General features: G+C 45.4%; 1 protein-coding gene across 1 annotated transcript; it reads right to left on the reverse strand.

The window, feature by feature from the left end:
• Positions 1 to 168: 168 nt before the first annotated feature.
• Positions 169 to 26,498, reverse strand: igf2r (insulin-like growth factor 2 receptor). The gene is made up of 48 exons (XM_013138633.4): positions 26,096 to 26,498; positions 25,353 to 25,492; positions 20,048 to 20,172; positions 19,477 to 19,575; positions 19,008 to 19,140; positions 18,066 to 18,177; positions 17,875 to 17,980; positions 17,591 to 17,750; positions 17,172 to 17,364; positions 16,981 to 17,084; positions 16,720 to 16,884; positions 16,373 to 16,519; positions 16,103 to 16,252; positions 15,849 to 15,986; positions 15,551 to 15,701; positions 15,145 to 15,319; positions 14,937 to 15,052; positions 14,591 to 14,750; positions 14,206 to 14,382; positions 13,971 to 14,072; positions 13,733 to 13,834; positions 13,203 to 13,377; positions 12,841 to 13,014; positions 12,571 to 12,720; positions 12,284 to 12,465; positions 11,377 to 11,464; positions 11,072 to 11,281; positions 10,844 to 10,974; positions 10,636 to 10,739; positions 10,380 to 10,510; positions 9,979 to 10,172; positions 9,754 to 9,880; positions 9,142 to 9,267; positions 8,597 to 8,859; positions 7,656 to 7,871; positions 7,400 to 7,549; positions 7,122 to 7,280; positions 6,800 to 7,001; positions 6,129 to 6,278; positions 5,771 to 6,005; positions 5,519 to 5,655; positions 5,251 to 5,368; positions 4,799 to 4,945; positions 4,067 to 4,251; positions 3,490 to 3,676; positions 3,212 to 3,355; positions 3,029 to 3,098; positions 169 to 2,568 (listed from the first exon to the last, which is right to left on the reverse strand). The coding sequence occupies exons 1-48, from the start codon at positions 26,233 to 26,235 to the stop codon at positions 2,131 to 2,133; spliced, it is 7,488 nt and encodes a 2,495-aa protein (XP_012994087.3). The 5' UTR covers positions 26,236 to 26,498; the 3' UTR covers positions 169 to 2,130.
• Positions 26,499 to 26,588: the final 90 nt, after the last annotated feature.

Genomic DNA, 26,588 nt, shown 5'->3' on the forward strand with positions numbered 1-26,588 from the left:
CTTGAGCAACTTGATAGATTAGGGAAATGCCATAAATTAGTAACATATAATATTGAGGCATTTGACATTCTGTTCAACTAAATGCATCCGTCTGTTGAGGTCAATCTGTGGAAAGTGAACAATTACTTCATCAGATATCCTGAAAGTGAAAAATTACTGCATCAGATATCTTGTCTCATTTTTTATTCAAATAATGCAATATTTTTTTACATCAACCTTTTAAATAGCAAAAGAGACTGGAGCAGTAAAACATGTTTAAGAACAAAACACAGTAACAAAATCACCTCCCTATAGTACCAGAATTTCAGAAGAGCTCAGGAAACCCTCTACCCCATGATTCATTTCCACACAGATGAACCAAGCAGACGTGCTTTGGTGCTTACAGCCGAACTAGACATTATGCAACGAGCAAGACATTTCCTTCACATGACCACCACACTGGGCCAGTCTATCGCTCCTGAGGAGTGATATCAAGTGCACTTTCCACAAATCAGCGTGCCTTCTGTTCTGAGGGGGCCACACAAACACTGGCTTACAAAGCTTTGCCGTCATACAGCGGTTTCTTCTGAAGGCTGCAGTTATATTTCGTCTTTAATGTTTGCTTTTGTGTGGTTGTCACAATTGGAATCCATGATCTTAGAGGTGTGGATGCACAGGAAAATAAATACATAGAGATAATTCATTTATTGTATTGCACAACAAATGCTGCTGCAGAGGACCCCTTTGGCAAAACTTAATAAATACCAGAAAGGTGACACGTAAATTTTTTTGAAACAGGTACTGTATGGCTGGCTGTTTGAACACTGGTGCTAAAACACTGGTATTACAAAGAAACTCTACTCTACTGGAAGTGTGACATGACGTCCAAAAAAGAAAACTGTGGCCAAGAATCCTGTAGCCAGATATGTTTGAAAGATGAGAGTCTTCGTTTAGGGTTCTGTGTCGCTGACATTCATGAGACCTCGACCAGAACGTAACTGACTTTGGAAATTTGGTTTCTGTACAGGTGTTTGTGGTGTGTGCTAACTAATAAACGCTAAACTAATTTAAATTAATCCACATTCTCCCCAAAAAATATATACTTTGCGATGATTTGTGCAATAATGTCAGCGTTGGATAGATACTACGGAGCAAGACTGAAATCTCAAGCTCACAAATACATTTCATCTTTCATGGCACTACAACAATCATTACTTCTATTTATGAGGGATAACACATGCAGCTTGGCAAAAATGGGAGTTTTAGCTCTACAGTAAAAAAATAACTGTTTCAAATAAAGGTAATGATCTTGACAAGGCAACATCTATGAAGCAGAGCTCGTTTTTAGCATTTAAACAGATACAGCACCAGCTGTGCATGTGATGTTAATATTGGGCCCTATTCAGAGTTAAGATAACATTAACATTTCCATCATTTAGCAGATGATCCTATCAAAGGTTATATAGGCTTACCACAAGTCTGCACTGGGCCCATAGTATGCAAGTTCAAAACAACATGATGACGTGATATTCTGTTCTTGAATAAATATAATAAGGTGTGGTAAAAATTATAAACCCTAGGAATCCAACCATGTACCATAATGATGAGCCCTGATGAGTTAGTTTCAAGTCCCAGTTTTCCCAGAATTCCCTCTTCCATTCCCACAACAATCCATTCAAATACCTTTTTTGTCCAATCTTTAAGAGGTTAGCAATATAGCTTCACAGCGCAAATCAGTCCACAAAATTAAACAAAAACAAAATGTGAATAGGCAAATCTCTGGAAGATGCAAGTGACAAAATAAAAATCCATGTATAACATCAGCTATGTACATCAATTAAATCAGACAGTACAAAAACAATTCATTGATGAAAACACTGTCATCAGCAAGGCATCAACTTTCTTTTGGGTGGGAACAAAAACAAATCTGCTCTTTAAAACGGTAAAGAGCCAACAGACATTCTGCATCGTTCCCTTTAGAGAATAAACAAAAAGCGTTTCTGCTTTTTTTGCCTTGTTGTCAATCTATGGAGACATTCAAAGACAGAGAGACAGAGAGACAGAGAGAGACAGTGAGAGTGTAAGAGACAAACAGAGATAAAGAGATAGAGGGGAAAATAGTTCAGTTAGAGGTGGGAGGGCACGACTCCCTCACACTCTTAGCAGGTCTTCATCACTGTCATCCTGAAACTCTTGTGGCGGTTTCCTGTGGGGCGGTCTGTTGTCACGGCGAGGTTTGGCCCTACCCTTCTTCTCCCTGTACTCCAGGAGCCCTACCAGGTCCTCATCACTCTCCTCCTCCAGCAGGGCGCTGCGGAGGGGCCCGGAGGTGCGGACCCTGGAGCCCGAAGACCGCAGGTTGTTTCGTCCGCCGTGAACACGTACTCCGGGGACGGACAAGACCTCGTCCTCACTGTCCTCCTGCTCATCTAGGGAGAAGGAGCGCAGGGCGTCCGCGTTGACAGGCTTGGTGGTGATGTGGCCGTTCTCCTGGCCCTCCTTCGCCAGGCGGGAGGACATGGCCGGGGGCTCCATCTCCTCCATCAGCCACTCCATCTCCTCCTCCCCTTCCTCATCATCCATGTTCACCTGCAGAGACGGACAGGCAGGCAGAGAGGGAATACAGCACTAAGCCGTCACCACAGCAACACCTCGAAAATGGATGTACAGTATGTTGCCCTTAGAGATGTTCACCGTTATCTTACACAAAGCCAATCACAGCTTCAGTGGCTGACAGAGGTGTTTCCTTCAGTTATTCATGTGAATATATCAGCAATAAATACATCCTGATTTGGCATTTCGTTCTAATTTGGAAGACTTTCTAGAAGTCTCCTTTTTACTTAAAAAGAGTGGAGTAGGATGTCTGCATTTGTACGGGGGGGAAAAGTCATTCTAAGGGGCAAAAATTGGAAGACTAGTATCACCAGCAACTGGATGTTGAATATGTACAGCAGACTCGTATCATAAGTGTCTGTATGTTAGTTTGAATGTGTAGACTCGTATTACTAATGACTGTATGCTGGTTTGAATGATAGTATGGTGTGCGTACCTTGGAGTATTTATAAGAGACAGGATTCCCCTTCTTACAACATCCAGTCACTTTCTGCATGATCAGCTCCCTGGAGAGAGAGAACCGATTCAGGGAAGCATCAGTTACACCCATTTCCACATGTCGTTTTTAAACATCTAATTAGCAGTACTAATGTGAGCGGGGTGAACGGTTCCCTTTTACCTCCTTTCTCGTTTGTGCAGCAGCAGGACCAGCAGACAGATGGTCAGCACAACCAATAGCAGGCTGAGGACCGCCCCCACAGCCTGGCTCTTCCCAGACAGGCCAACACTATCCTCCCCTCTGTCAGTCTGCTTGTCCACGGTTCTGGAAGACACACAGGACGCGTCCTTCATTGACACGCAATTTCCCCCAATTCAATCCTGAGAATAGCTTTATTTGTAATTGAAACTCCAGGTCACAGGTTTGGGTCTGAGGTGTAAATGTGTTAAGAGACTCACGTCAGGTTACAGACTGTGGAGGTGTGCCAGCTGAAGAAGTACTGGCACCCGTCAGTCTCCAGGAGGAACTCTGGGATGCCCTCCCCAGCCGACGGGTTACACTGGAACAAGATGACTGAGGATACGGTTTTCGACTTGTCCCTTCCACACTGAGAATCCGAAGACACCAGCACATCAAGATTACCACCTGAAGGGAGACAGAAACAGAAAGAACGGGACAGAGAAAGACAAACAGTTCAGGTAGCGAGAGAAAAAAAGGAGGAAAAAAAAAGGAAAGAGAGAGAATGAGTAAATCAAAAGTGGATTAATGGATAAAACAAATTCTTTTAACTCCAGTACTCCAGAGTAAGCAGGTCAGATTAACACATTATAACATTACCACAGAGAATATGGCATTTAGCAGTTGTGCAATATTAACCATGTTGCAAAGGATTTCACTTAGGCCCAAGATACAATCAAACGTACAATCTTGGCATTACAGTCGGTAGACACTTCAACCAGAACACAGTGACCAACCCGCTAGGTTAACCCTCAGACCTCTGTCGAGTCAGCCTGTGGTCGGGGTGGCCAGTCTTACCTTTGATGTAGTACTTGGCCGTGCTAGAGGATCCGATCTTCCTTTTGTAGTCCCCGTTGATCTTCACCTGGCAGATGTTGGCCCCCACACACTTGGAGAAGGAACTGTTGGTGATGCCGGACAGCTGGATGTCATAGATGTACTTGTCCCCATTGGACCGGATGTCCCCAGAGGCTTGATGGAGCCTACAGGGGAACAGAAAAGGCCTTTTAGCACAGAACAATTTTCAGTGCGGATTTCATTTTTGATTCAATCAGTACGGGGCTTGCCAAATGCCGACCTCGACGCGGCTTCTGGAAGAGGGAGGGAAATCGGACTTCATTAATCCTCGGCTCACGGCTCAGAGACAACGCAATGGACGACGGAACTAGCCTTGTGTTAACCTGCTCTGACTTTGTTGCCATGGAAATATATCTGGAAGTCACATTCGGGGTGCTGGTGAACCTCAGTTGAACACCGAGTTGAGTAAAGTTACCTCGCTAGTTCGTCAAGGAACCCTGCGTAACCCTCAGAAAAATAACTAAATGGTTTAACTCTGGATGTAAGGAGGTACTCTGAAGAGGACTAGATGATATCCTGACACCAACAGTATTGGATCTACAGTACAAACAGTTATCAGTCCATATGTAGGCTGAAGAAGACGATGATGAAAGACATCCGGAGCTGTTGTTAGGGTTCTTGTGTGGTAATAAAGTGGACTGGTGGGACTGTGACAGCGGGGACAAGAGTCACCTGTAGTAGAGGGCTCCCAGGTTGAAGTTGGTTCCTGTTTCGGGGAGTTTGATGGTGCCGTTAATCATCACCACCTCACGCTGTTGAACAGCGCACGCGGCGCGCGTCTCCCAGCCAACCACAAACTCACATGTGGTCTGATTCACACTAAGGACAGAGACACCGACGTTTGAATGAACAGTTCACAGCCACAAAGTTCAACACATGAAATGGAAATGTTTAACAACTTCTACCATGAATGAGGTTAAAGTGCCTTATTCATTTTAACCTTCAGTAACTATTCCTAGTATTGCAGCATTAAATATTTGTTTTTCCTTGTAGGAGGTAGTCTGGTTTCAGATCAGTTTGCTCAGTGTAGCTCGAAACTTATAGACAACTAAGAGTTGGCTATAGGTCAAACTGGTTTGGGACATGCGATTGCAGAGAGGAAGCTCAGTTCATTGCACGCTCACCTTAGCAGCTTGGGGTGGCCTATGTTAGGACCACAGCTCAGCTGGATCAAAGTCTTGGCCTGGAGGTTGTTCCCACACACAGTGTCTCCCATGGAGTAGCTCACCAGGACCTTCTTGTCTGAGAGAGGGAGGGACGGTTAAAGACGTCTCTCATGGCTTATCTTCACTGGGTTCATAAGCAGACAGACCTAAGATAACGGCTTCAAATAATTCAGCACATTCTAGTTTTGCTCAGGTGAACTCAGTAGGTCAGGTCTGAGAACCCCACCTAAGACAGACATCTTCTGGGTGTAGACAAGTCCCAGGGCCTCCGTCTTCCCCTCGCTGGTCCTCCGGCAAACTGCGGCTCCCTCCGGGCAACCTGGCAGTCCCCCGTGGATGCCTTGGCACAGGTTGATGTAGTACCTGGGGAGACATCGGAGCCACACCACAGTTACGATATCCCTCCTGACGCCACGGTGGTGACGGTTCCATCCTCTCCCTGGAACATAGAGGGAGGAAAACAAGCCAGCAAACTTACGCCGTTTTGTGTTCGCTGAACTTCCAGGGTTCAGTGAGAGAGGAGAGCACGCGCAGGTCAAAGGTCAGGTGTTGGTTCACCAGTTTACACTCCATCTTCTCGGGCGGGCACACAGCGTTGGTGTTCCACTGGAAGGTGGCGGCGCAGCCGAGTGTTTCACTGAGAAGTCGTGGGGCGCCGAGGCCGGCGGACCGGTCACAGGTAAACAGGATGGATGACTGCCTCTTCCCTTCGACTGACAGGGAGACAACAAACAGCTAATTTAGACCAGTCCAGGACCTCAGGAAGACACAATCCAAACTGGTTCAGTACACAAAAAACAAGACTGCTTATGAGCGTTGATTAGACAAAATATCACCTTTAGCACAGAATCCCCATTTCTTGTCCTTGTTAAAATCGCTGGTGATGGAACACCAGAGTTTCCCTGTGCTGGTTTGTGGAGTGCAGGCTGAGTAGGACATATTCAGGAAGTTGAAGGGGAATGCGCACAACTCACCCTTCTCGGTCACTGAAACAGAAACCATGTTCAGCACCCAAACCAGAACAACACTTTGCTTCAAATGAGCTTCACTTTGGATTCACCAAAGAGCACTGCAGGCAGTTAATCAGCTGGAGCAGGCATGACAGACTGTGCGTGAAATGACAGCATATGCCCTGGCGGACGCCGTACCCCACAGGCGGACAGCCGTACCCCACAGGCGGACAGCCGTACCCCACAGGCGGACAGCCGTACCCCACAGGCAGACAGCCGTACCCCACAGGCGAACAGCCGTACCCCACAGGCGGACAGCCGTACCCCACAGGCGGACAGCCGTACCCCACAGGCGGACAGCCGTACCCCACAGGCGGACAGCCGTACCCCACAGGCGAACAGCCGTACCCCACAGGCGAACAGCCGTACCCCACAGGCGAACAGCCGTACCCCACAGGCGAACAGCCGTACCCCACAGGCGAACAGCCGTACCCCACAGGCGGACAGCCGTACCCTAGGTGGAGTAGTGGGAGGTGAGGAACGGAGAATAGCCTGACCTTGAGGGCAGAGGTCTCCTCCGCCGTACTTCATTATGACCGCCTGCTCCATGTGTTTGTAGTCCATAGTCATGGCCTGGCTGATGCCATAAGAGAACGCTGAGCCACCCGATGACTTCAAACACACTGCACTGTTCTTACAGCTGGGCTCAGCCACCGACCCACACACATGGATCTTATAGGTCTCCGAGCCAACCGTCAACTGGAAGAGATTGACAACGGCCATCAGATGAGAGAAATCGTGAAAAACAAGGCCAACGACCTGAGACGGAGAAGAATGTGTTCATGAATAAAGTAGCTATAACAGAACAGGTCAATGCACCTGGGTCTCCTGAGAGAGGGGCGAAAGGTCAAAGGTGAACTGTAGCTGCGAGTCGGTGAGGGTGCAGCCGCTGGTTTGAGTGGTGTCAGGACAGACCAGAGGAGTGGCCCATTCAAACACATACACACAGTTCTGGTTCCGGATCATCTGGGGCGAGCCCTGTGAAAAGAGAAACTTTAATACAAGGCAAACATTCCCTTCCCGAAGGAACTTCTATTTCCTCTCAACACAAGAACCGTCAGCCGTAAAACGGAGGAGACAGAAGCTGTTGAACTGACCAACTCCACTCCCCGCTGGCAGGTGAACAGGATGACGGAGGTGTAGTTCTGGGTAGAGTCAGAGAGACAGGCAGTGGTGCTATTGAAGGTGATTGACACCTCATTGGTGACGTCGTTGAACTTCGGGTCAGAGGTAATTCGACCAATGTCCTGTTAGCAGGAGGGAGACACAGTGAGAGAAATACCCCCAGAATGCTGGTTTCTAAGCTCTCTTATTGTGTGTGTGTGCTCCTGTGTGTCTCTGTGAGGGACTCACAACAGGGGGCCCCTGGTCGGGGTCCATGCAGACCGCGGCCCCTGGGGGACAGGTGACCCCAGGGATGGGGTTGAGGGGCTGGCAGATGTTGATGTAGAAATCAGGGGACTGGCTCTTGTCCACCAGGTCATCGTCGGTGGCAACGTAGTAGCCCGTAAGATGGATGAGAGGGGTCAAGTCAATCAGGGTGGAACCGTTGAGGACCGAACACTTCACCTACGCGGATACATTACCAAAGTCAGACAGAGGACAGTCAAAGGCAGGAAACAAACAACAGGAAGCACTGTTTGTTCACACATGACCCCCATTGGAGTCATAGTCCAAAGACACGCGATAGACCACCATCTCATTGTGACATAGCTGTCTGAGGAGGACAAACAGCTCAAACAAGCACCTCTCCGCATTTCAACACAGCTCTGGTACAAAGGTCCAGTATTCTAGAAGCCTGTTGTACGCGTCTGCTTTCGGGACTATGATAAAACCTTAAAACAGTAACGAGATTCAGCCTTGGGATGTTGTTTTGTCTTTAACCGAACAGTTGGGCAGGATGCCAAAACAAAAAGGATAATCATTTGCACACTGAAAATGAACCACAGCTAAGCAGAAAAACTATAATGTTAATAATAAACAAAAACAGGTTTGAAATGCATCAGATAAACATTGAGGAAGATGACCAGGCTATCATTGATTTTATCTTCCCCTCAGTCTGAACAACAAATCTCTTTGAAGGGGTCAAATCTCTTTGAAGAGATGAGCAACTTTTTCACAGCAGCTGATTCCGATTTATACATCGGAATCAGGATGTCAGCTGTTGAGGTTAAAACGGGTCATTCCTGAAGATGCACTATTCAGCAGAAATGTGATGTATTAACACGAAATGCACTCCTCCGCCTCACAGGTAGAAAACAGGACAATGACCAAAGAAAAGCCAGGGGAATTACCTGCCGTTCGCAGAGCAAGGGTGTGTGCCAGGAGAAGAAATGTGTACAGGTGTTCTTGTCTGAGTCCACCAGAACAGGCCCTAAACTGGCCTCTCCATGGGCTCGGCAGACAAAGCTGATAATGCTTTTGTGTTTGAGGGCGGGGTTAGCTGAACACACAGCCCCGTCCTCATAGGTCAGTTCCACCACCTGGTCGAGGTATGACAGCTTCCTGCTAGCCTTCCCGCCACTCAGAACTGTATTAGTACCCTTGATGCACACACCTAAAAACACACACACACACACACACACACACACACACACGTCTTTACATTTCTTCCCCAGGGAGGATAACATATTGATATTGGACAGCCTGATGTATTATAACACAGTCCCAAGTCTAATGTAGACATATTACATAATACAGCCACATAAATCATCTATAAGTGAGATTGAGGGTCGCTGACTGGCAAACGGCCTAACTGGTTGACTGATTTCCTGAGGGGGATCTGGTTTTGACTGGAGTTAGAGAAAGACGGAGCTCGTGAGACAGAAGAGGGTGGTACCTGTGTCTGGCTCGCAGCCAGCTTCGTTTACGTCCCCACACACGTTGAGGCGGAACATCTTGTTCTGGTCGTCAAAAACTGTGTAGCCGCCCTTCTGGCTTAGGCCGTTCAGGTCAAAGAGGTGGCCTGGGTTCAGAAGGTACAGACACAAGTAGAAACGACTGAAGGAGCTGCTCAATTCCACAATAAAAGGACGGTCTACTCACATTGGCTAGCAAACACTACGTAGCTCTATGCCACAACGCACTGCTGTCCAGCAGCACATTACCCACGATAGACATCATGGTTAGTATGCAGACTGTTTTGATGAAATAGGAAACATTTGTGTCGCCAAGCAATGCCTAAGAAACGATTAAAATAAGTGAGCTGACGCTACAATCCTTCCACAAAATCAAAATGGAAAGGTTGTGAAGGAACATTCCGTTCTTAGTCATCTGCAGCAGGACTTGCAGCCAGATTCAGAGGCTGATTATAGACAGGTGGGCGACACAGACGGGTGGGGGGGGGGGGGGGGGCAGACGGGTGCGGGTGACACAGACGGGTGTGGGGGACACAGACGGGTGTGGGGGACACAGACGGGTGGGGGGGGACACAGAAAGGACTGGGTCTCACCTGTGGCTGGATTGGAGACTTGACAGCCTCCATGCTGGCTGCTGTTGAGGGGGCAAGCAGCTGCAGTGAACCACATGAAGGTGTAGACACAGTCCTCTATGGACGTGATCAGGGAGGGCCTGGAGTCCTGGGACAGGGTAAACAGTGTCAGTCTACCCACATGTGTGTGTGTGTGTGTGTGTGTGTGTGTGTGTCTGAGAGAGAGACGCCTATGTGATTCCTTACCACTTTGTCCGGATCACATTTGAGGCGTATTATGGTACTCTTTCTCTGTCCACTGGGACACACGTCCCCGTCTGTGTACTTCAGTACCAGGACGTCTTTGTCCCTTTGTGGGCCAGACGCAGCCTCTCCCAGACTCACATACCTCTCCCCAGTCTTCAGACAGGACGCGGCGTTGGCTGGACACTTCCAAGAGCCTACAACACAAGGAGAGGAGGTGATGATGGTGGGGGGCCCTTGTTTTCATGAGTGCAATCGCGCGGTGTTAGACTGAAAACCCTATTGATTTTTGTATTTGTCAACGCAAATGAGGGGGGAAAAAAAGAATATATATATAACTACGCAGAAGAGAGGCACCAGTGTTGTTCATTTAAAGAATGCTGATATTAGAAACAGACACACACCTCCCTGTTGCACCAGAGACTTGCAGACATTAATGTAGTAGCGCTCCTCCTGACCAGTGGCTGACTCCGCTAACCAGTTTCTGGAGTCCAGGGACAGAGACGAAAGGTCGTAGGAGGTGCCATTATAATCTCTGTGAGAGAAAGAATTCAGAACATTCACACAGAGATAACAGACAAAGAAACCGGCTGTTGTCTGGGAAGAAAAGGATGTGGTGATGGGAAGAGGACTCCCAGAATGTAATAGGACTTTTCTTACTGGTATGAGCAGCTTGTAGTTTTTACAGGGACGCAGGCTAGAGCTGTACGCCAGGTAAAGAGGTAGGTGCACTCTGCAGTCTCATTGATGAAAGCTGGCTCCCCCTAGAGGAAATGACAACAACCAACAGCCCCAGTAACCACCTCAGTCAAACACGTGTATGAGATGAGCAGAGACGTTATGCTACACTAGCTTCACTTATACTCACAGGATTCATTTGGGGATCACAGAAGAAGTTAATCTGTGTGGATCTCTGATAGATCTTGTGGCAGCTCTCCCCGCCAGTGTAGTTGAGTACCAGTTTGTCTCCAACAAAACTCAGAGTCTTTGAGGCCATACCTGTTACACATTATTTTAAAAAGCAACATGTTTGTCTGGGGTTTTGCTACTAACACACCAAAATCAAAGTCCAGGTATTTTATACACGTTTACATACCAGCGATTCTGTGGGTGTTTCCTTCCACCTGACATACTGACACCTGGTCCTTCGCAGAGTTTATATGAGTGCAGACACTAGCTTGAAGCCCCCCACAAACAGACAAGGTGTACTGGTACTGGCCACTCTTCACTGGATAGTCCTTCCCAGACAGGGAGCTCATGTCAAACACGTAGCCATTTCTGGGGTGCTGGACTTTACAGTTATCACCTGCAGGAGGCACGGAGAGTTATACACTGATCAAGCTGAAGACACCAGCAGAGGGAAGCCTGCCACAACAACACAGCACCTCCTTCCAAACCTACCCTGAGTGTTGGTGAGAGGGCAAGCCTCAGAGGTTCTCCAGATGAACACATATTCACAACCATCTTGACGGTCAAATACGGGAGAACCCTGTCAGTAAAGCAAATACGGGAGAACCCGGTTAGTAAAGCAATCAATAAACAACAAAAAAATATGTATGGTTACTACAGTTATTCCACAATCGCTTTGGCAAAGTTTTTTTAAACAGTCTTAACATTCTCTAAACTAAGTGCAATCACTTCATGGGACATCACAACTGTATGTACCCAAAACATTTAATTCATGCTTCAAAACCGGGTTATTGTGTCAGAAAAGTACCATGAAAAGAAAGTTTTTTGTCATTGTGCCAGATGCATTAGTCAACATGTTTAGAGCAGTCAACCCTGGAAATGTTACTTAAAAGATTTCAGTTTTGTTCTACTTTTTTGTTGACACTGACTGCTTACAGTACCACACAAGAATGTCCGTTTTATCACACAGAGCTTTTCAGATACAGATTTCAACAGTAGGTAAACGTTTACTGGGAAAAGACAATATCGGGCAATATCGTAGTACACAGAAAAAGGATATGTATGTATACAGTAGGGATGGGACGATAGACGATGTCAGTACTAATCACGATGGACTATGACATTGTGAAGAAATTCCATTATCGGGATTATGGAACATCAGGATAATCCTTTGGGTGTGGACAAGAAGTAATTTTTTTTCAGATAACTTATTGATTTAAAAAATAAAAAATCACAATCATTCGAGAATTAAGCCAAAACGATTGAGAAAAACTGTAAGATCTGGACGGAAACAAAATAGTAAACAGTATTGGCAACACCATTAAGTAACTCTTGGACACCCATTCCATAACACGACAGGGCATTCCAACAGAAGACCATAAATACGCGTGTCACTTACGCTGTGGTCATCACACTGGAAGAGGATGCGCGTGGAGTGGCCGTTGTCACAGTTTAGGCCTTTGTCCCCGTTGATGTAGACGATGCTGATGGATCCGTTGGAGGCCACCTGAGGGCTGGACTGAACGTAGCCCAGGTTCACGCCTTTACCGTCTATGATGCCACACGCACCCAGGAGACCACCTGCGGAGGAGGAGGAGGAGGTTAATACTGATGGATAGATGAGGGAACAGCGCCCATTTTAACCTCATGAAAGCCTACAAAATGACGGCCTGGCCTGCGACTCACCAGGGCATTCCTTGACAGGAGGCAGAGGTTCACACACATTTAGGTAGAAGCTGCGTTTCTTAGCAGACTTGGATGGGTCAATGGCCTCCCAGGGACTGTCCTCACTGTCCCTGCTCAGACGACTTAGGTCGTACTGGTTACCATGGGCATCTATAACAGAAGAGCAAGAACTTCCCTGTAAACGCAATATCTGTTAAATAGAGTGATTAATGCCACGTTAGAGCCATTCTGAATGCACTGCTGTGAAGACGTGGGCAGCGTAGTCCCTACCAGTGACTCTACAGTCCACAGGAGCAGGCCTGCATGCCAAGGTCGTGCTGAACTCAAAGAAGACGTCATGGGTGACGTGTTTGGAGGTGCTGAGCTCCTCACGGACCAGATTCAGAGTGCCGTTGTGGGCGGTCTGGTCACACACAAAGCTAATGGTGTAGGTGTCCCTGGTGCCTGGAGAGGAGGTGTGAAGAGAGATCAGCCATCAGACCTGAAGCTGAACAACTAACATATCGGGTCAAAGGAAGACTGAGAAATGCATGATATGGGAAGAAATAAATGTGGCTTATAAAATCTGTTCTGTCCATGAACAAGGACGAATCAGCGGGCAGTGAAGGTAGATTGGCCCCATTTGACTGTACCTGTTGGCTTGTCTAGGTCTCCTTTGTATACGAGTGTGAGCAGACCATTAGTAGAGTACTTCAGTGATCGTTCCACTTCCACGGGGCCAAGCACTTGGTCCGCTTCCAGCTCACATCCAGCCACATGCTTTCCCGGGTCCGTCCCACAGTCCGCCACCTCAGCACAGATATTCACCTGGAGGGATGACACTTTAATGATCGGGCACAATGTCCAGTCAGCAACACTAACGCAGCATGTGTGCGCGTGCATTTCACCATAACATATATCTTTACTGTTTGTAAGTCTATGATTTGTTAAGTGTGCCATTTATTTTATGTAAGCCAGATACCACTGCGGGACCCCAGCGGGATTGTGTCCCAAATTTAGACTTTAGGATATGGTTTGGGTCAGATATAATTGCCATAGGTTTTCAGCATGTATTTATCATCTGTATCTAACCTGAAATCCATTTGGGATGGGTCCAATGTTTTGCACTTGTGAAGACCTTGTGTGAAGGTTTCAACAACAAAACACAAAACTGGGACTTTACCAGAAATGTTTTTCCGTTTCCCTCAGCTCTGTAGCCAGTCTTTGAAGCCAGGGGGAGCAGATTGAACAGGAAGCCAGTGTTGGGATCCCTCACAGAGCAGGTCTAGAATAGACAACAGAAAAAAAAAAAAATCCCAGGTGAGAACAAAAAAAATAAAACAAAAAAAAAATGTCCTTAAGACTTCAATAGATGATAAAAATGAATCGGTTTCAAACTGAGGTGGAACGCAACAGATCACCTGGTTCTTGTCTTCAGTAGTAGTGATGGCACAAGCCGCTGTAGTCTCCCACATGAAGTTGGCGGAGCAGTTCCCGTAACTGAGGAAGCGCGGATCGGACATCTGTGGATACAGACACACAAAGGTTCCTCACACTTTCACGACAGCGGCCTACAGACGAGGAAGCAAACCTTGACAGAAATAAGAGCAGATCTCTTTTAAACATGGCTTCCTATGAACCCATGACCCCACTCACCAGGGATCCTCGGGAGCAAACCAGGTGGATCCGAACGCTGTACGTCTGCTTCAGTCCGTCCGAGCTGCAAACGGAGCCGTCTGTGTACTCCAGCAGCAGGTGGTCCCTTTCCTCGATCACTGGGCCTCTCTTAGCCCGACCCATGTTGCTGACCGACACGGTCTCAGACCGACCGCCCTGGCGCAACACATATAAAATACTAGGACTCACTCGCCGTGCGAAAAACTGCACAGACGACTATAACAAAAATGTAAGCATGCCATTTCTCAGCCCGAGCGAGTTTAGGATATTGGATAACTGGACTGCGAGTTATGATATTGTGGCAGTACACGTGCTAATTTGGACCAGTGAACGGACAGGTCCATTTAGTGGCTCAGGCACAGACCTGCTGAATCTGGTATTTCATCTGGCAGACGGAGGCCTGGCGTTCACAGCCAAGCACGGGGTTTAGAGGACGGCACACATTGATGTAGTACTTCCTCCGGTCGTCGGGGTTAGCCTGGTCCATTACCTCCCAGTTCTTCTGTCCACCGGACCGGGACAGACTAGGAGAGGGGAGGCAGAGACACAAAGCTTAAACACAGCATTTACCCAAATCCCATTTGCCTTTACAGGACTGTAAAACCGTTCCTCCCAACTAAAGGACCTGACTCGGAGGAACTCAGGAGTTCTCGGTAAGCAAAGTGAGGGGCTGTGGACGGCGAGAACGTCCTTTGGAACGTGGGTCTCACCTGGAGAGGTCGTATTGGTCCAGAGTGATGGGGTCAGTCACCATACACTCGTGAGGCCTCTCAGGACAGGCATAGGATGTATACCACCTGAAGTTATAGGTGTAATTGTCTTCCACCTGTAAGGACCAATAAACAACAGCCGATTCATGGGCAACCTTTCAGAGGGAGACTCCAGGAGATGTCAGCAGCTCAGGACTGGACTGCGTACCTGAAACTCGGGCTTGCCGGCGCCGGCCTGGCGGTCACAGAGGAACGAGATCAGGGTGGAGCGGAGTGTTTGCTGCACGTTGTTGTACTGGGAGCCGTTAGCGTAGGACAGCTTGATCATCCCATCATAGTAGGACAGCTCAGTGCTAAACTGTCCCAGGCTCCACGAGATTGAGCTGTTGCACACACCCCCCACACAGCCCGGACGGGAGAACAGAAGACATACTATGTCAGTCCACTCAGACCAAAACATTCAGTCTTTCTCTAACAGTAATCCGGACCCTAAACCACACGTACAAGGCCCGGACATAAGTTGACCCTACGGTTCCTGGCACAGTTAAAGGGCAGGTCCTGCTCCGATACGGTCGTAGGGCTTAGAAAGGTATAGAAAAAGGCTTGATACATACCTTTGATCCACCTGACACGCCCCAGCTTTTGCCGGGCATTTGACAGCGGTGACAGAGCGACAGACGTTGATTAGGTAGTTATAACCGCCACGGGACATGTTGTAGTAGCCTCCGTCCGGTTTAGACAGGGGGGACAGGTCAAATGAAAACTCTGCGGAGAAACGGTCGGGTTAATGAGTCGTAGTGTAGCTCCGTAATCCACGCTCCACGCCTTCTTCCCGCCGCCTCCGTGGCAAAACAACTAGAACGTTCTAGGCAGGACGGAGAGTCGTTTCAGGTTGGCGTCTGGGTGACCTACCAGCTTGCGGGTCTTCCACCTTGCAGTTTTCCCCCTGGGTCCGGGACAAGACGCAGGCGGCGGCGGTGTACCACTCAAAGTCATACACACAGCCGTCACTGGACAGACTCCGCATGACAGGGGGACTCTCAATGTCACCTGGATGGGAGAGGAGGAACTCGATGTCAGGACAGGCAGACTCAACTGCAAGTAGCTCCACTTTTAAGCAGAGCTGCTGTTGAACTCGGCGACTAACAAGTACTTCTAACACTAACCTGGTTTGCACTTCAGGATAATGATGGTCTTGATCCTCATGTTCGTCTTGCATTCATCTCCCTCTGTGTATACCAGTCGTATGTCATTGCTGTTCGTTTGTTTGACGGGGGACGCCAGGAATTTGCCCAGACTAATGGCTTTGTCCTTTGCTAAACAAATCAGAGTGAGTGTTTTAAAAGAGAAACCAGCGATAAAGCAGCGAAGCCATGTTAGCCTCGCAGATGTGAGGCCATTCATGAACACAGACCCAGATGTTGCCCAACACTCACCCACGCCACATATGGCGGCATCCTCTGGACATGTGACGGCGCCCTCTTGATGGAGGACTTTATGACACACATTGACATAGAAGTGCATTCTGCCAGACCTGGGGGAATTGGCATCCTCAGCCTCCCAGTTTTTAGCAGAATCGGACTCTGCAGGGAACAGATAACACCACCAACAATGTCGTGAGCTCACTCTCAATTCCAATTAGAATCTGGAAGTCGGGTCCTTGGCATTTCCATTCATATTCATGCTAATCTTCAACTCAGGTAAACACGACTCAGCTTTTAGTACTACATACGCTTTGTAATGGTCTTCCTAAGAACAGAAATGGCCGAGGACATCATTTTACCAGGAAAGCGTGTTAGGGGAGACAGGTCATAGTGCTTCTTCCCATCTGTGACTCGACACAGCAGTTCCTCAGGCTCCTGGACACAGGCATATACGGTCTGCCAGTCAAAATAATAGGTGCAGTCTGTCTCACCAGCAAACACAGGCCAGCCTCTGCCTTCATTTCCTGGGAATCACACACGGAAGGAAAAAGAGAGTCGGATGGATTCATGTCTCAGGGGAGTGAGCTCTACAGAAGACTTGCTAGGGGTTGTTTGCACACCTGCTGTTTTGTTGCACTCAAAGTTAATGATAGTCATGCGCTGAAAACCAGAGCTGCACTTGCTCCCATCCGGAAGGATCAAAGTCAGGTCCCCGTCGGAGTACCTGGAATAAATAATTCTGTGTGTTACAGCTAAGGCGGATATAAAGAAGCAAAGAGCCAGGTGAAGGGAAGCCACAACAACAAACAACCTTAGTTTTTGATTCTGGTATTTCCCAGCGATCTTTCCCCTGTTTGGCGCTTTTGATTTGACTTGGCAGACGGACACGAAGTTCTCATCGTCACAATCGCCTGCTTTTGTCTCCCCGCACACGTTCAGGTAGTAGAGATAGTCGTCCTTTCCATCGCTGCTCTTGGCCTCAGCCACATAAGGATCATCATGAGCTATGCAAACAGAACGTGACACATTAACATTAGTGCCATTTCTACACCGGTCGTTCACCATAAAATAAGGAACTAGCCTAAAACATGAACCAAATGAGCTGCAGCCAGTGAGAATTGGGGGAGGTTACAATTACCAGTGGCAGCGCTTCCTATTACAACACCAACGAAATGTGCATTGCAAAACGTTTCTGAAACGTCACTCTAAGTTCAGGACGGCTGGTCTCACCGCCGAGTGTAAGGTGGTTGAGGTCTATGTTGATATCATGCTGCTTATTGTTCAGGGTGCAGCTGTTACTCTCCAGGTAGTCTCTGTGGCAGGCATATTCCGTTACCCACTGTACCTCATACCTGCAGTTGACCTTGGCTGTCATCTTGGGGTCACTGCCCTGCAATCGGAAAGACCACAGTTTAAAAAAAAAAAAAGTGTTCTCAGATTCGCCGGGCAAAAAGACGCTAGACGTGCTAAACGCGGCGACAGAGTCACCGAGTCGGCCACGGTCTCCGTCTTACCTCTTGCCTGTGTGAGGGGCATATGAAGGTGATGGTGACAGCAGGGGAGTGGTTGTCGCAGAAGTCCGGCTTGGGGGCGGGGGCTCCCTCGTATCGCAGCTGTAGCCTGGGCGCATTAAGAGGAGACGTTTAGCAGACATGTCAGGAAACCCAGTTGCTGACTGTGTACAGAGAGTATAGCATTGCAGCACCTGTCACTGGAGACTAGTTCCAGCTGGGTTTTAGGAAATCCCATACTGTAGGAGCCATTGGCCCTGGTTAAACAAGCAGCAGAATCTGCAGGACAGGGGCTCTCTGGTCGGTCTGTAGAGGAGGCAGAGAGATGAGGACATTTTGATAATTGCCACTGATAATGATGATTTACAATATGTGTGTATATATGTCTTATTTTCAGTATCCATGATTTTTCTCCCCGCCCAATTGCGCGTTAGCTGTTCTGCTTCTAATCACACTGATAGCTCAACCGCAAAGTACATGGCAGCACATGCGCTGGGAGCTGAGTACGTTCTTTGGCCAAACACCACGACTGAGACCGTGAGGAGTTTCTAAATCGTGACGAGACAAGTCTTGTTTGCCCGATCTCCACCCCACCAACCATGGACGGTGCTGGACCTCCACCCCACCAACCATGGACGGTGCTGGACCTCCACCCCACCAACCATGGACGCAGTACAGTCGTTTGCCCCCATATTCACTGACAAGTTACAGGCAGTCATAGTTTTACTGACTGAACAGATATACCAGAGACGTCACACTAGGGCGTTTGCTCTTATCTTGTACTTGATCAATTAACTAACGAACACTAATGAATTAGGAACTAAGCTCTTGTCTAGATCTTAATTGGACACCTACTGAAAGGACAAACCAGAAACCAGCCCTAGGATGTCTGTGGAATGCATAGAACACGGCACCTTTTTCTTTCCTTTACAAAAAAGTCAAAAAGGAAGGTTTTGAGTGAGGAACAGAAGGGTTAAAATTAAGGGACCACTGCAAATGGAAGGCTTCTGTTCCTCACTCAAAACTTTGCTTTTCATCTTTTTTGGAAAGGAAATAAAAAGGTGCAGTGGTCTCTTAATTTTTCCCAGAGCTGTATAATTACAAAATATTAAAACAACAAAGCACATGAAACTCACTTAGGCTTCTGCATATATTAATATAAAAATCAACGTCATTATCAGAGTCATCCACCAGGTAACCATCTGTGAGTTTGATGAGGGGGTTCAAGTCATGCTTTTTCCCATCTGCGTCAAAGACATAGCAGGGGACCTAGAAACACAGCAGAAGAGGTACAACCTGACAGGATTAGTTTAATGCCTTTTATATTCAACTTGTTTTAGTACATACTGCAATTGAAATCCAACATAATGTTCATTATTACATTAAAAACAGACACTTGTATTCATTTTTTTGGTTATTTAAACACAATGGATGAAGTGTCCTTTTCAGAACTTCATACTGTGGATGTGATTGTCACACTCACTTCCCCCACACAGTGGAAGAATCACTGAGGCCTTTCACCCACATGCACACAAGCACGCGCACGCAATTACACGCACGCGCACGCAATTACACACCCGCGCACACACACTTTTCCCGACATACCTCTTTATTGGGCTTGTACTTTTGCTTTTTGCAGGCTACATATGTTCTCCATTCAAAATAATGAACACACTGTGCCACCGTGACAAACTCTGGTGTTCCCTAGGGGTAAGAGCAAAAACATAGTTCAAGTTGACATGAGCAAACAGTTCACATCTCCTCTGAGCTGTTGCAGTGAAAGTCAGAAGGACAGCCTTTAGCGACTGTAGGAACTGGACTAGCAACATGATTTGTTTGTTTAGCAACAAAGCTACAGTCCCACCTATGATCACATGGTCACAGACAGCACTGCTTATCAACACCACTGCTTATCAACAGGCAGGCCTGGGATTATAATGTAGAACAATATTAGCACACAGGATAGTGTGCACTGTGGTTTCTTTTGAAATGAATAGAGACCACCACAGGAGTTACCAGTTTCATTTCACCTCCAGACAAAGAACAGGCACACTTTGCGGTCAGATTCTTTAGAAACGAAAACCCCATTAAGCACGACTTGACAGGAAGTTCATGAGAAGCGTTCAGTGCTGACATTTTCTATGACCTTTATGACTGGTGTTACTGGGCGACTTACCATAGTCTTTCCACACTGGAAACTGATGCTGCTCTGCACATTATTACCACTACTGCCGGGACATTTCTCAGTGCTACTGAAATCGATCACACTGCTTCCAGTCACCTTCTTTAGTTGAAACTCTCCTAAAAAAAGAAATAAAAGAAATTCAGAATAGCAGGTGGATGAGAAACACATGCTTTTAAAACACGTAAAGGATGAGACAATATAAATGTCTAAGGATTCACTTCAGCAGGCTATGTTGAACACAGACTGTTCACCAAAATATTTCCCAGAGATCCAAGCAGAGCAATAATACAGGCTTCAAATTAATCTGAAACTTCCACCAACTCTCACAGTCCCTACAGTTGCGGGGGCAAAGAAATACGGCAGAGGGTCGGGAAGGGTTAATCGATGGCACAGGGTCGGGAAGGGTTAGTCAAATCTTTCTGCCCAGCTGTCTGGCCAAGTAGTCTGTAAAGATAAACATCCTGGGACTGTGACCCACTGAACCACACTACCATCTTCGGTCTGCTCTGCCTACTGACCGGCCCCTGGATAGGCCCCACAATGTTAACAGGACAAACTTTCCGACAAGTTATTACCTTAAAGACACTATTTTCCCATCTAACCACATTGGCTGAATTTTTGGTTTCCCAAGAGGAGAATCCAGCAAAAAAAAAAAAACATCTTTGAGTAGAGAAATCCTTCTCAGGGTTAGGACTGACAAGATTTATGGCTGCAGCACCAACTGCAAAGCTTAATTAAATAATCACAAGGCTATTTAAATTGTCCTAAAGCTTGCCCCAGATAGCACTGAATAATAAAAGAATGCTATACTGTACGTTTTGGAGGAGGTTATTATAATGCAGATCGTGGGTAACAGAATAAGGTCGTTGTTAGTGTCACAAACTCTAACCTATAACAGAGTAGATATTAATTAAATCCATCGTAACTGATACATTTTAACAGGCCCAGTATGTAGTGAACAAGTCTGATTTTAATGTTTTCACACAGCAGAAGATTCTGAAATGGTTGTTTAGGGTCAGAAAATGTGCCTGCAAAATGCTACAGTGGATATAAAAAAAAGTCTACACACCCCTGTTAAAATGGCAGGTTTTTGTGATGTAAAAGAATGAGACAAAGATAAATCATGACAGAACTCTTTCCACTTTTAATGTGACCTATAATGTGAACAATTAAATTGAAAAACAAACTGAAATCTTCGAGAGGGAAAAACTTTACAATAACCTGGTTGCATAAGTGTGCACACCCTCTTATAACTGGGGATGTGGCTGTGTTCAGAATTAACCAATCACATTCAAACTCATGTTAAATAGATGTCATTAGACACCTGCCATCATTTAAAGTGACTCTGATTAATCACAAATAAAGTTCAGCTGTTCTAGTAGGATTTTCTTAGTTGCATATCAGAGCAAAAGCCATGGTCCGCAGAGAGCTTCCAAATCATCAGAGGGATTTCATTGTTGAAAGATATCAGTCAGAAGAAGGGTACAAAATAATTTCCAAAGCATTAGATATGCCATGGAACACAGTGAAGACAGTCATCATCAAGTGGAGAAAATATGACACAACAGAAGAAAAACTGGTCAGGGAGGCTTCCAAGAGGCCTACATCAACATTAAAGGAACTGCAGGAATTACTACAGGAAAGTACTGGCTGTATTCTACATGTGACAACAATTTCCCATATTCTTCATATGAATGGGCTATAGGGTAGGGTGGCAAGACGGAAGCCTTTTCTTACAAAGGCTCCAAGCCTGGCTGACATCAAGTCCCCCAAAAGCATGTGGGAAAATGTGTTATGGTCTGATGAAACCAAGGTTAAACTTTTTGGCCATAATTCCAAAAGGTATCTTATGTTTGATGCAAAAACAACACTGCACATCATCCAAAGGACACCATACCAACAGTGAAGCATGGTGGTGGCAGCATCATGCTTTGGGGCTGTTTTTCTTCAGCTGGAACCAGGGTCTTAGTCAGGGTGGAGGGAATTATGAACAGTTCCAAATACCAGGCAATTTTGGCACAAAACCTTCAGGCGTTCGTTAGAAAGATGAAGAGGAAGTTCACCTTTCAGCACAACAACGACCCAAAGCACACATCCAAATCCACAAAAGCAAGGCTTCACCAGAAGAAGATTAACGTTTTGGAATGGCCCAGCCAGAGCCCAGACCTGAATCCAAATGAACATCTTGATCTGAAGAGGGCTGTGCACAGGAGATGTCCTCGCAATCTGACAGATTTGGAGCGCTTTTGCAAAGAAGAGTGGGCAAATATTGCCACTTCAAATGTGCCATGCAAATAGACTCCTACCCAAAAAGACTGAGTGCTGTAATAAAATCAAAATGTGCTTCAACAAAGTATTAGTTTAAGGGTGTGCACACTTAAAAACTCACAAAAACCCTAAAAGATTTAAGTTTGTTCAAGTTATAGGTCACATTAAAAGGTGGAAAATGTTCTGACATGATTTATCTTTGTCTCATTCTTTTACATTCACAAGAACCTGGGTGTGTAGACTGTACATCTGATTCATAAAAGCCAGTTGCATAGGTAGAAATACAGAAACCGGTAGTTGTAGTTATGTTTTTACCGCTATTCAGTGATGACGACATGAATAGCGATTGGGTTGATGACATGCCAGTAGCAAATGTTGATTTTTACCACAACATAGTGTGAATCAGACTAATAATAGGCATACCAATAATTAGGTCATTCACAACTTTAACTCCATGGCATCTTTCCCACATGCATTTTGTTGACACTCCCATTGTTTGTTTGGATTTAATCGTTTACTGCACCTACAGCTTTTATTTATCATGTTTTGATTCCTCTCTGTCCAAGCACATCTTTTGATTTAAGCCAAGGTTGTGGATCCAAAAAAACATTTTATGAAGATAGAAAAAAGTGAATGTTATTAATGATATAGTGGGGTATGGAAAATTGGTCAGCTCTTCAATTTCTGGGGCACCGAGTTGCAAAAGTAGCTTTCTAAGCACTTCTAAGTGTCCAAACGTGTATGGAAAGTTCTTCAAAACAAAAGGGATGCTTTCAAAAACAAAATGAATTCAAATGGATTTAGCCTGCACAGACAGATTCCCACCTTTGTCAACAATCACTAGCCCTATTGCAATTACGTTTATGCTCACAGCACCACCCTTTTTTGCTCTTAGATAAATAAAAGCCAGTATCTTCATTTTCATGAATGACAGCTATTCAGCAGAGCCTAGAAATTATAAGTTGCTACTCAGTTAACCCAGTCACATAGATGATTAGAGAACAGGGTTGAGCGCATATTATTCACCATATTATTCACCAATTGCCAGTATGCAAGCAGTCTGGTGGAACTCCAAGCAAAGCCGTGAGAGAATCTCTGAGCTTGCAAATAGTCTGTAACATTTTTAACAAGGATTTTGTTCCATAGCGTGAAGGCACAGTCATGTGAACAAACAGCTGCTCTGGGTTCACCTTTAACCTTCTTTTATTATGCCAACACAAAGTACATGCAGAACATTAGTCACTATTCGGCAGCATTAGATCCATCACAAGAATTCGTTCCTGTGCTATTATAAGAACTTGAGTCATAACAGATGCAGGTATTTGTTTCCCATAAACCTCAATCGGAAGGTCACTTGTTTGTGCAGTGTTCATCCCTTAATGAGAGCAAATACTGATTGATCACTGAGTGAAGGCCAGGATCAGGTGCCCAGGGATGGGACGTGTTGCAATGATCCTAATAATTTGGAACAGTCTAGACCGGTAGACTATCGCCCTGACAGTTACTTAACAATGCATATTCATTCAAACATATTTAAAATCACATCAGGGCTAAAGTGAAACTGAGCAAAGTCTTAAGCCGTGAAAATCTTTTTTTTTTTGCCCCACTCTCCTCACATATTTGTATCATTTATTCAAAGATTTTATTGACAGTGTGAACCATAGGGAGAGGTGAAGAAGAGTCATAGAGGTGAAGTGTAGAGATGGGTATTGAACTCTGTTCTCCAGCATGGAGTCACGTATGTACAGTACAGGCCAGAATTATGGACACACCTTCTCATTCAATGCGTTTTCTTTATTTTCATTACTATTTACATTTTAGATTCTCACTGAAGGCATCAAAACTATGAATGAACACATATGGAATTATGTGAACTTTGAACGTGTCCCCAAGTGCAGTCGCAAAAACCATCAAGCGCTACAACGAAACTGGCTCACATGAGGACCGCCCCAGGAAAGGAAGACCAAGAGTCACCTCTGCTGCTGAGGATAAATTCAATGTGTTCATTCATAGTTTTGATGCCTTCAGTGAGAATCTACAATGTAAATAGCCATGAAAATAAAGGAAACGCATTGAATGAGAAGGTGTGTCCAAACTTTTGGCTTGTACTGTACATGGGGACAGGAGTGTTTCCACTGGACCAAAGCGCTGCACCAAGCTGGGAGATTCAATCAGTTTTAGATCAGTGCTTCTTTGTGCAAGGAAAAAACAAAGGGAAAGGCTACTTGGCCAAGAAGTTTAGAATTTTTGGACATGTACAGTACAGGCCAAAAAGCTAGACTTTTGTCATATTATTTAGAAATAACTTGTTACAAATTCCCAGTGCACAGTTGCCTAGATTTTGAGTTGTCTTTATGGAACATGAGTTCCACCAAACAACTTCCCAAACCTTATAATTTTTTTAATCATAAATGTAGTATTTTTTTAGTCACAGCATTTAACACAACAATATCAATTAATACCAGCTGAACTAATGGACATTGGCGTGACATACACTAGCTGAATGAAAGCATTTTAAGCCCATCAGTACTGTGGCATACTCACAGTAGAACTGAAATGAATGGGATACATGTTAGTTCCATGTCAAGGAAAAAAAAGTGCAAATGGATATCAAATGTTTGGAAAACTGCCCCAATTTTGGAAACCAACTTCACTTTTGTCATCCTGTGTCACATTTCATTTTCAAAGGTACAGAATACATTGTACATGTATATAAAATAAAGGTTCAAAATGTTTTTTGATTAATGGTTACATTCTTGCAATGCAACAAATATCATAACACTGGTATCATCACAGCCTGTCTAGACAGCAACATCTACTAAAGTGATGTATCCTACACAAAAAAGCCTGACAAATCAGCAGAACAGGTCCTCCTGACAGAGTACTAGGAGCAAAAGTTTCCAATGGAAATAAGTAACCAGAACCCAGCAAAAACCTTGAAGCCTTGGAAGGGGCTACAAGGGCCTATGCTCAAGGAGTCCAGACTAGGTGAGTGTAATGGACAACCCCTGGCCCTAATTATACTCACCCACTGACTGGTCCTTTTTACTGGTGAGGTTGTGGGCACATACTCCATTGTCAGCCCCACATCCTGTTTCAGGTGAGGATTCACAGAGCTTTATTGTGTATTTCACTTTGTTGTCCCCGTCTATAGCCTCCCATTTGTAACTGGCGTTAAAAGAAAGAAAGAAATCATCAGTAGAAATACACTTGCAAATATTCAAACAAAGGTCAAATATAAGCGGTTTCAATAAAAAAATATATATAATAGTTTCACTATCTGGTAGTCCCACAACAAAGTAGTAGGTCCCATGTGATCATCTTTTGCCAGAATCAGCTATGTTTAAAATAGCTATAATTCTACAGTACTAACAAGATACATAAACAGAAATTATGTTTCTAAACTAACGCCAGTGTATTTGTCCACCTTCCCCAGATGTTAACTAATTTACAACATATGGCTTGACAAGTATAGCATGTTTGCTCAAATTTAAATTCTGATCAGCCAACAGACTTGAAATGTAAATATCTTTAAACTATAACTAGTCTGATTAACTCGGGCAAGACAGATAAATAACTGCTAGCTAACATTATGAAGACCCATACGTGAATGAGACTTGTATCGTACAGTATATTCTATTCTCAATGTAACCATTGAACATAAGCAGAGACACTAGATTAATACACTTTCCATTTGCTAAGAAACATAACCGACTCTTTTGTTTACTACTGTCATGACAGTGTCTAGGCGAGCAGTGTCTCGACCCTTACTTGCAGAGATCTTGGTACCAGAGGCTGACATCAGAACCAGCTGTCCCGGAGGGAAATGTTATCACAACTGTAGTAATCGACGCAAGTAACCAAACGATTTTCCAAGGCACAGCCTTTTTACAAATGCACGGTAAGTCCATATTTTATATTCAATATTATAAAATAGAGCCTATATTCCCGACATGATACAGCAAAAGTCCACGGCTAGCCTAAGCAGGAACTGGGTGAATCACATGATGAACTCAACACATGATAAAGGACGTCACGTGGTATGACCTTTCATGAGTCATCATAGAATATATTTCAATTTAGAGCAATTAACATATGCCTGGAGGAACAAATACCACCATTAGAAACGTAATTAGAATGACAGTCATCCACCAAAACGCTGTGTGTATTGTCAAAGAACAAATAAACACCAAAAAATGAATACCGGACAGTGCACACTTTGATGTGTTGTCAACTACACTTTTTCATGCGTAAATGACGATGC

Source organism: Esox lucius, chromosome 18, assembly GCF_011004845.1.
Source record: "Esox lucius isolate fEsoLuc1 chromosome 18, fEsoLuc1.pri, whole genome shotgun sequence".
NCBI classification, from domain to species: domain Eukaryota; kingdom Metazoa; phylum Chordata; class Actinopteri; order Esociformes; family Esocidae; genus Esox; species Esox lucius.

Bases quoted from the DNA above. Each gene is read 5' to 3' on its own strand.
- igf2r (XM_013138633.4), bottom strand. From the start codon at position 26,235: ATGGACTTACCGTGCATTTGTAAAAAGGCTGTGCCTTGGAAAATCGTT. The intron at 7,872-8,596 runs GTAATTCCCCTG...GTATCCGCGTAG, and splicing joins CCTTGCTCTGCGAACGGCAG to GTGAAGTGTTCGGTCCTCAA. The intron at 4,946-5,250 runs GTGAGCGTGCAA...CTCTGTCCTTAG, and splicing joins GGCCACCCCAAGCTGCTAAG to TGTGAATCAGACCACATGTG.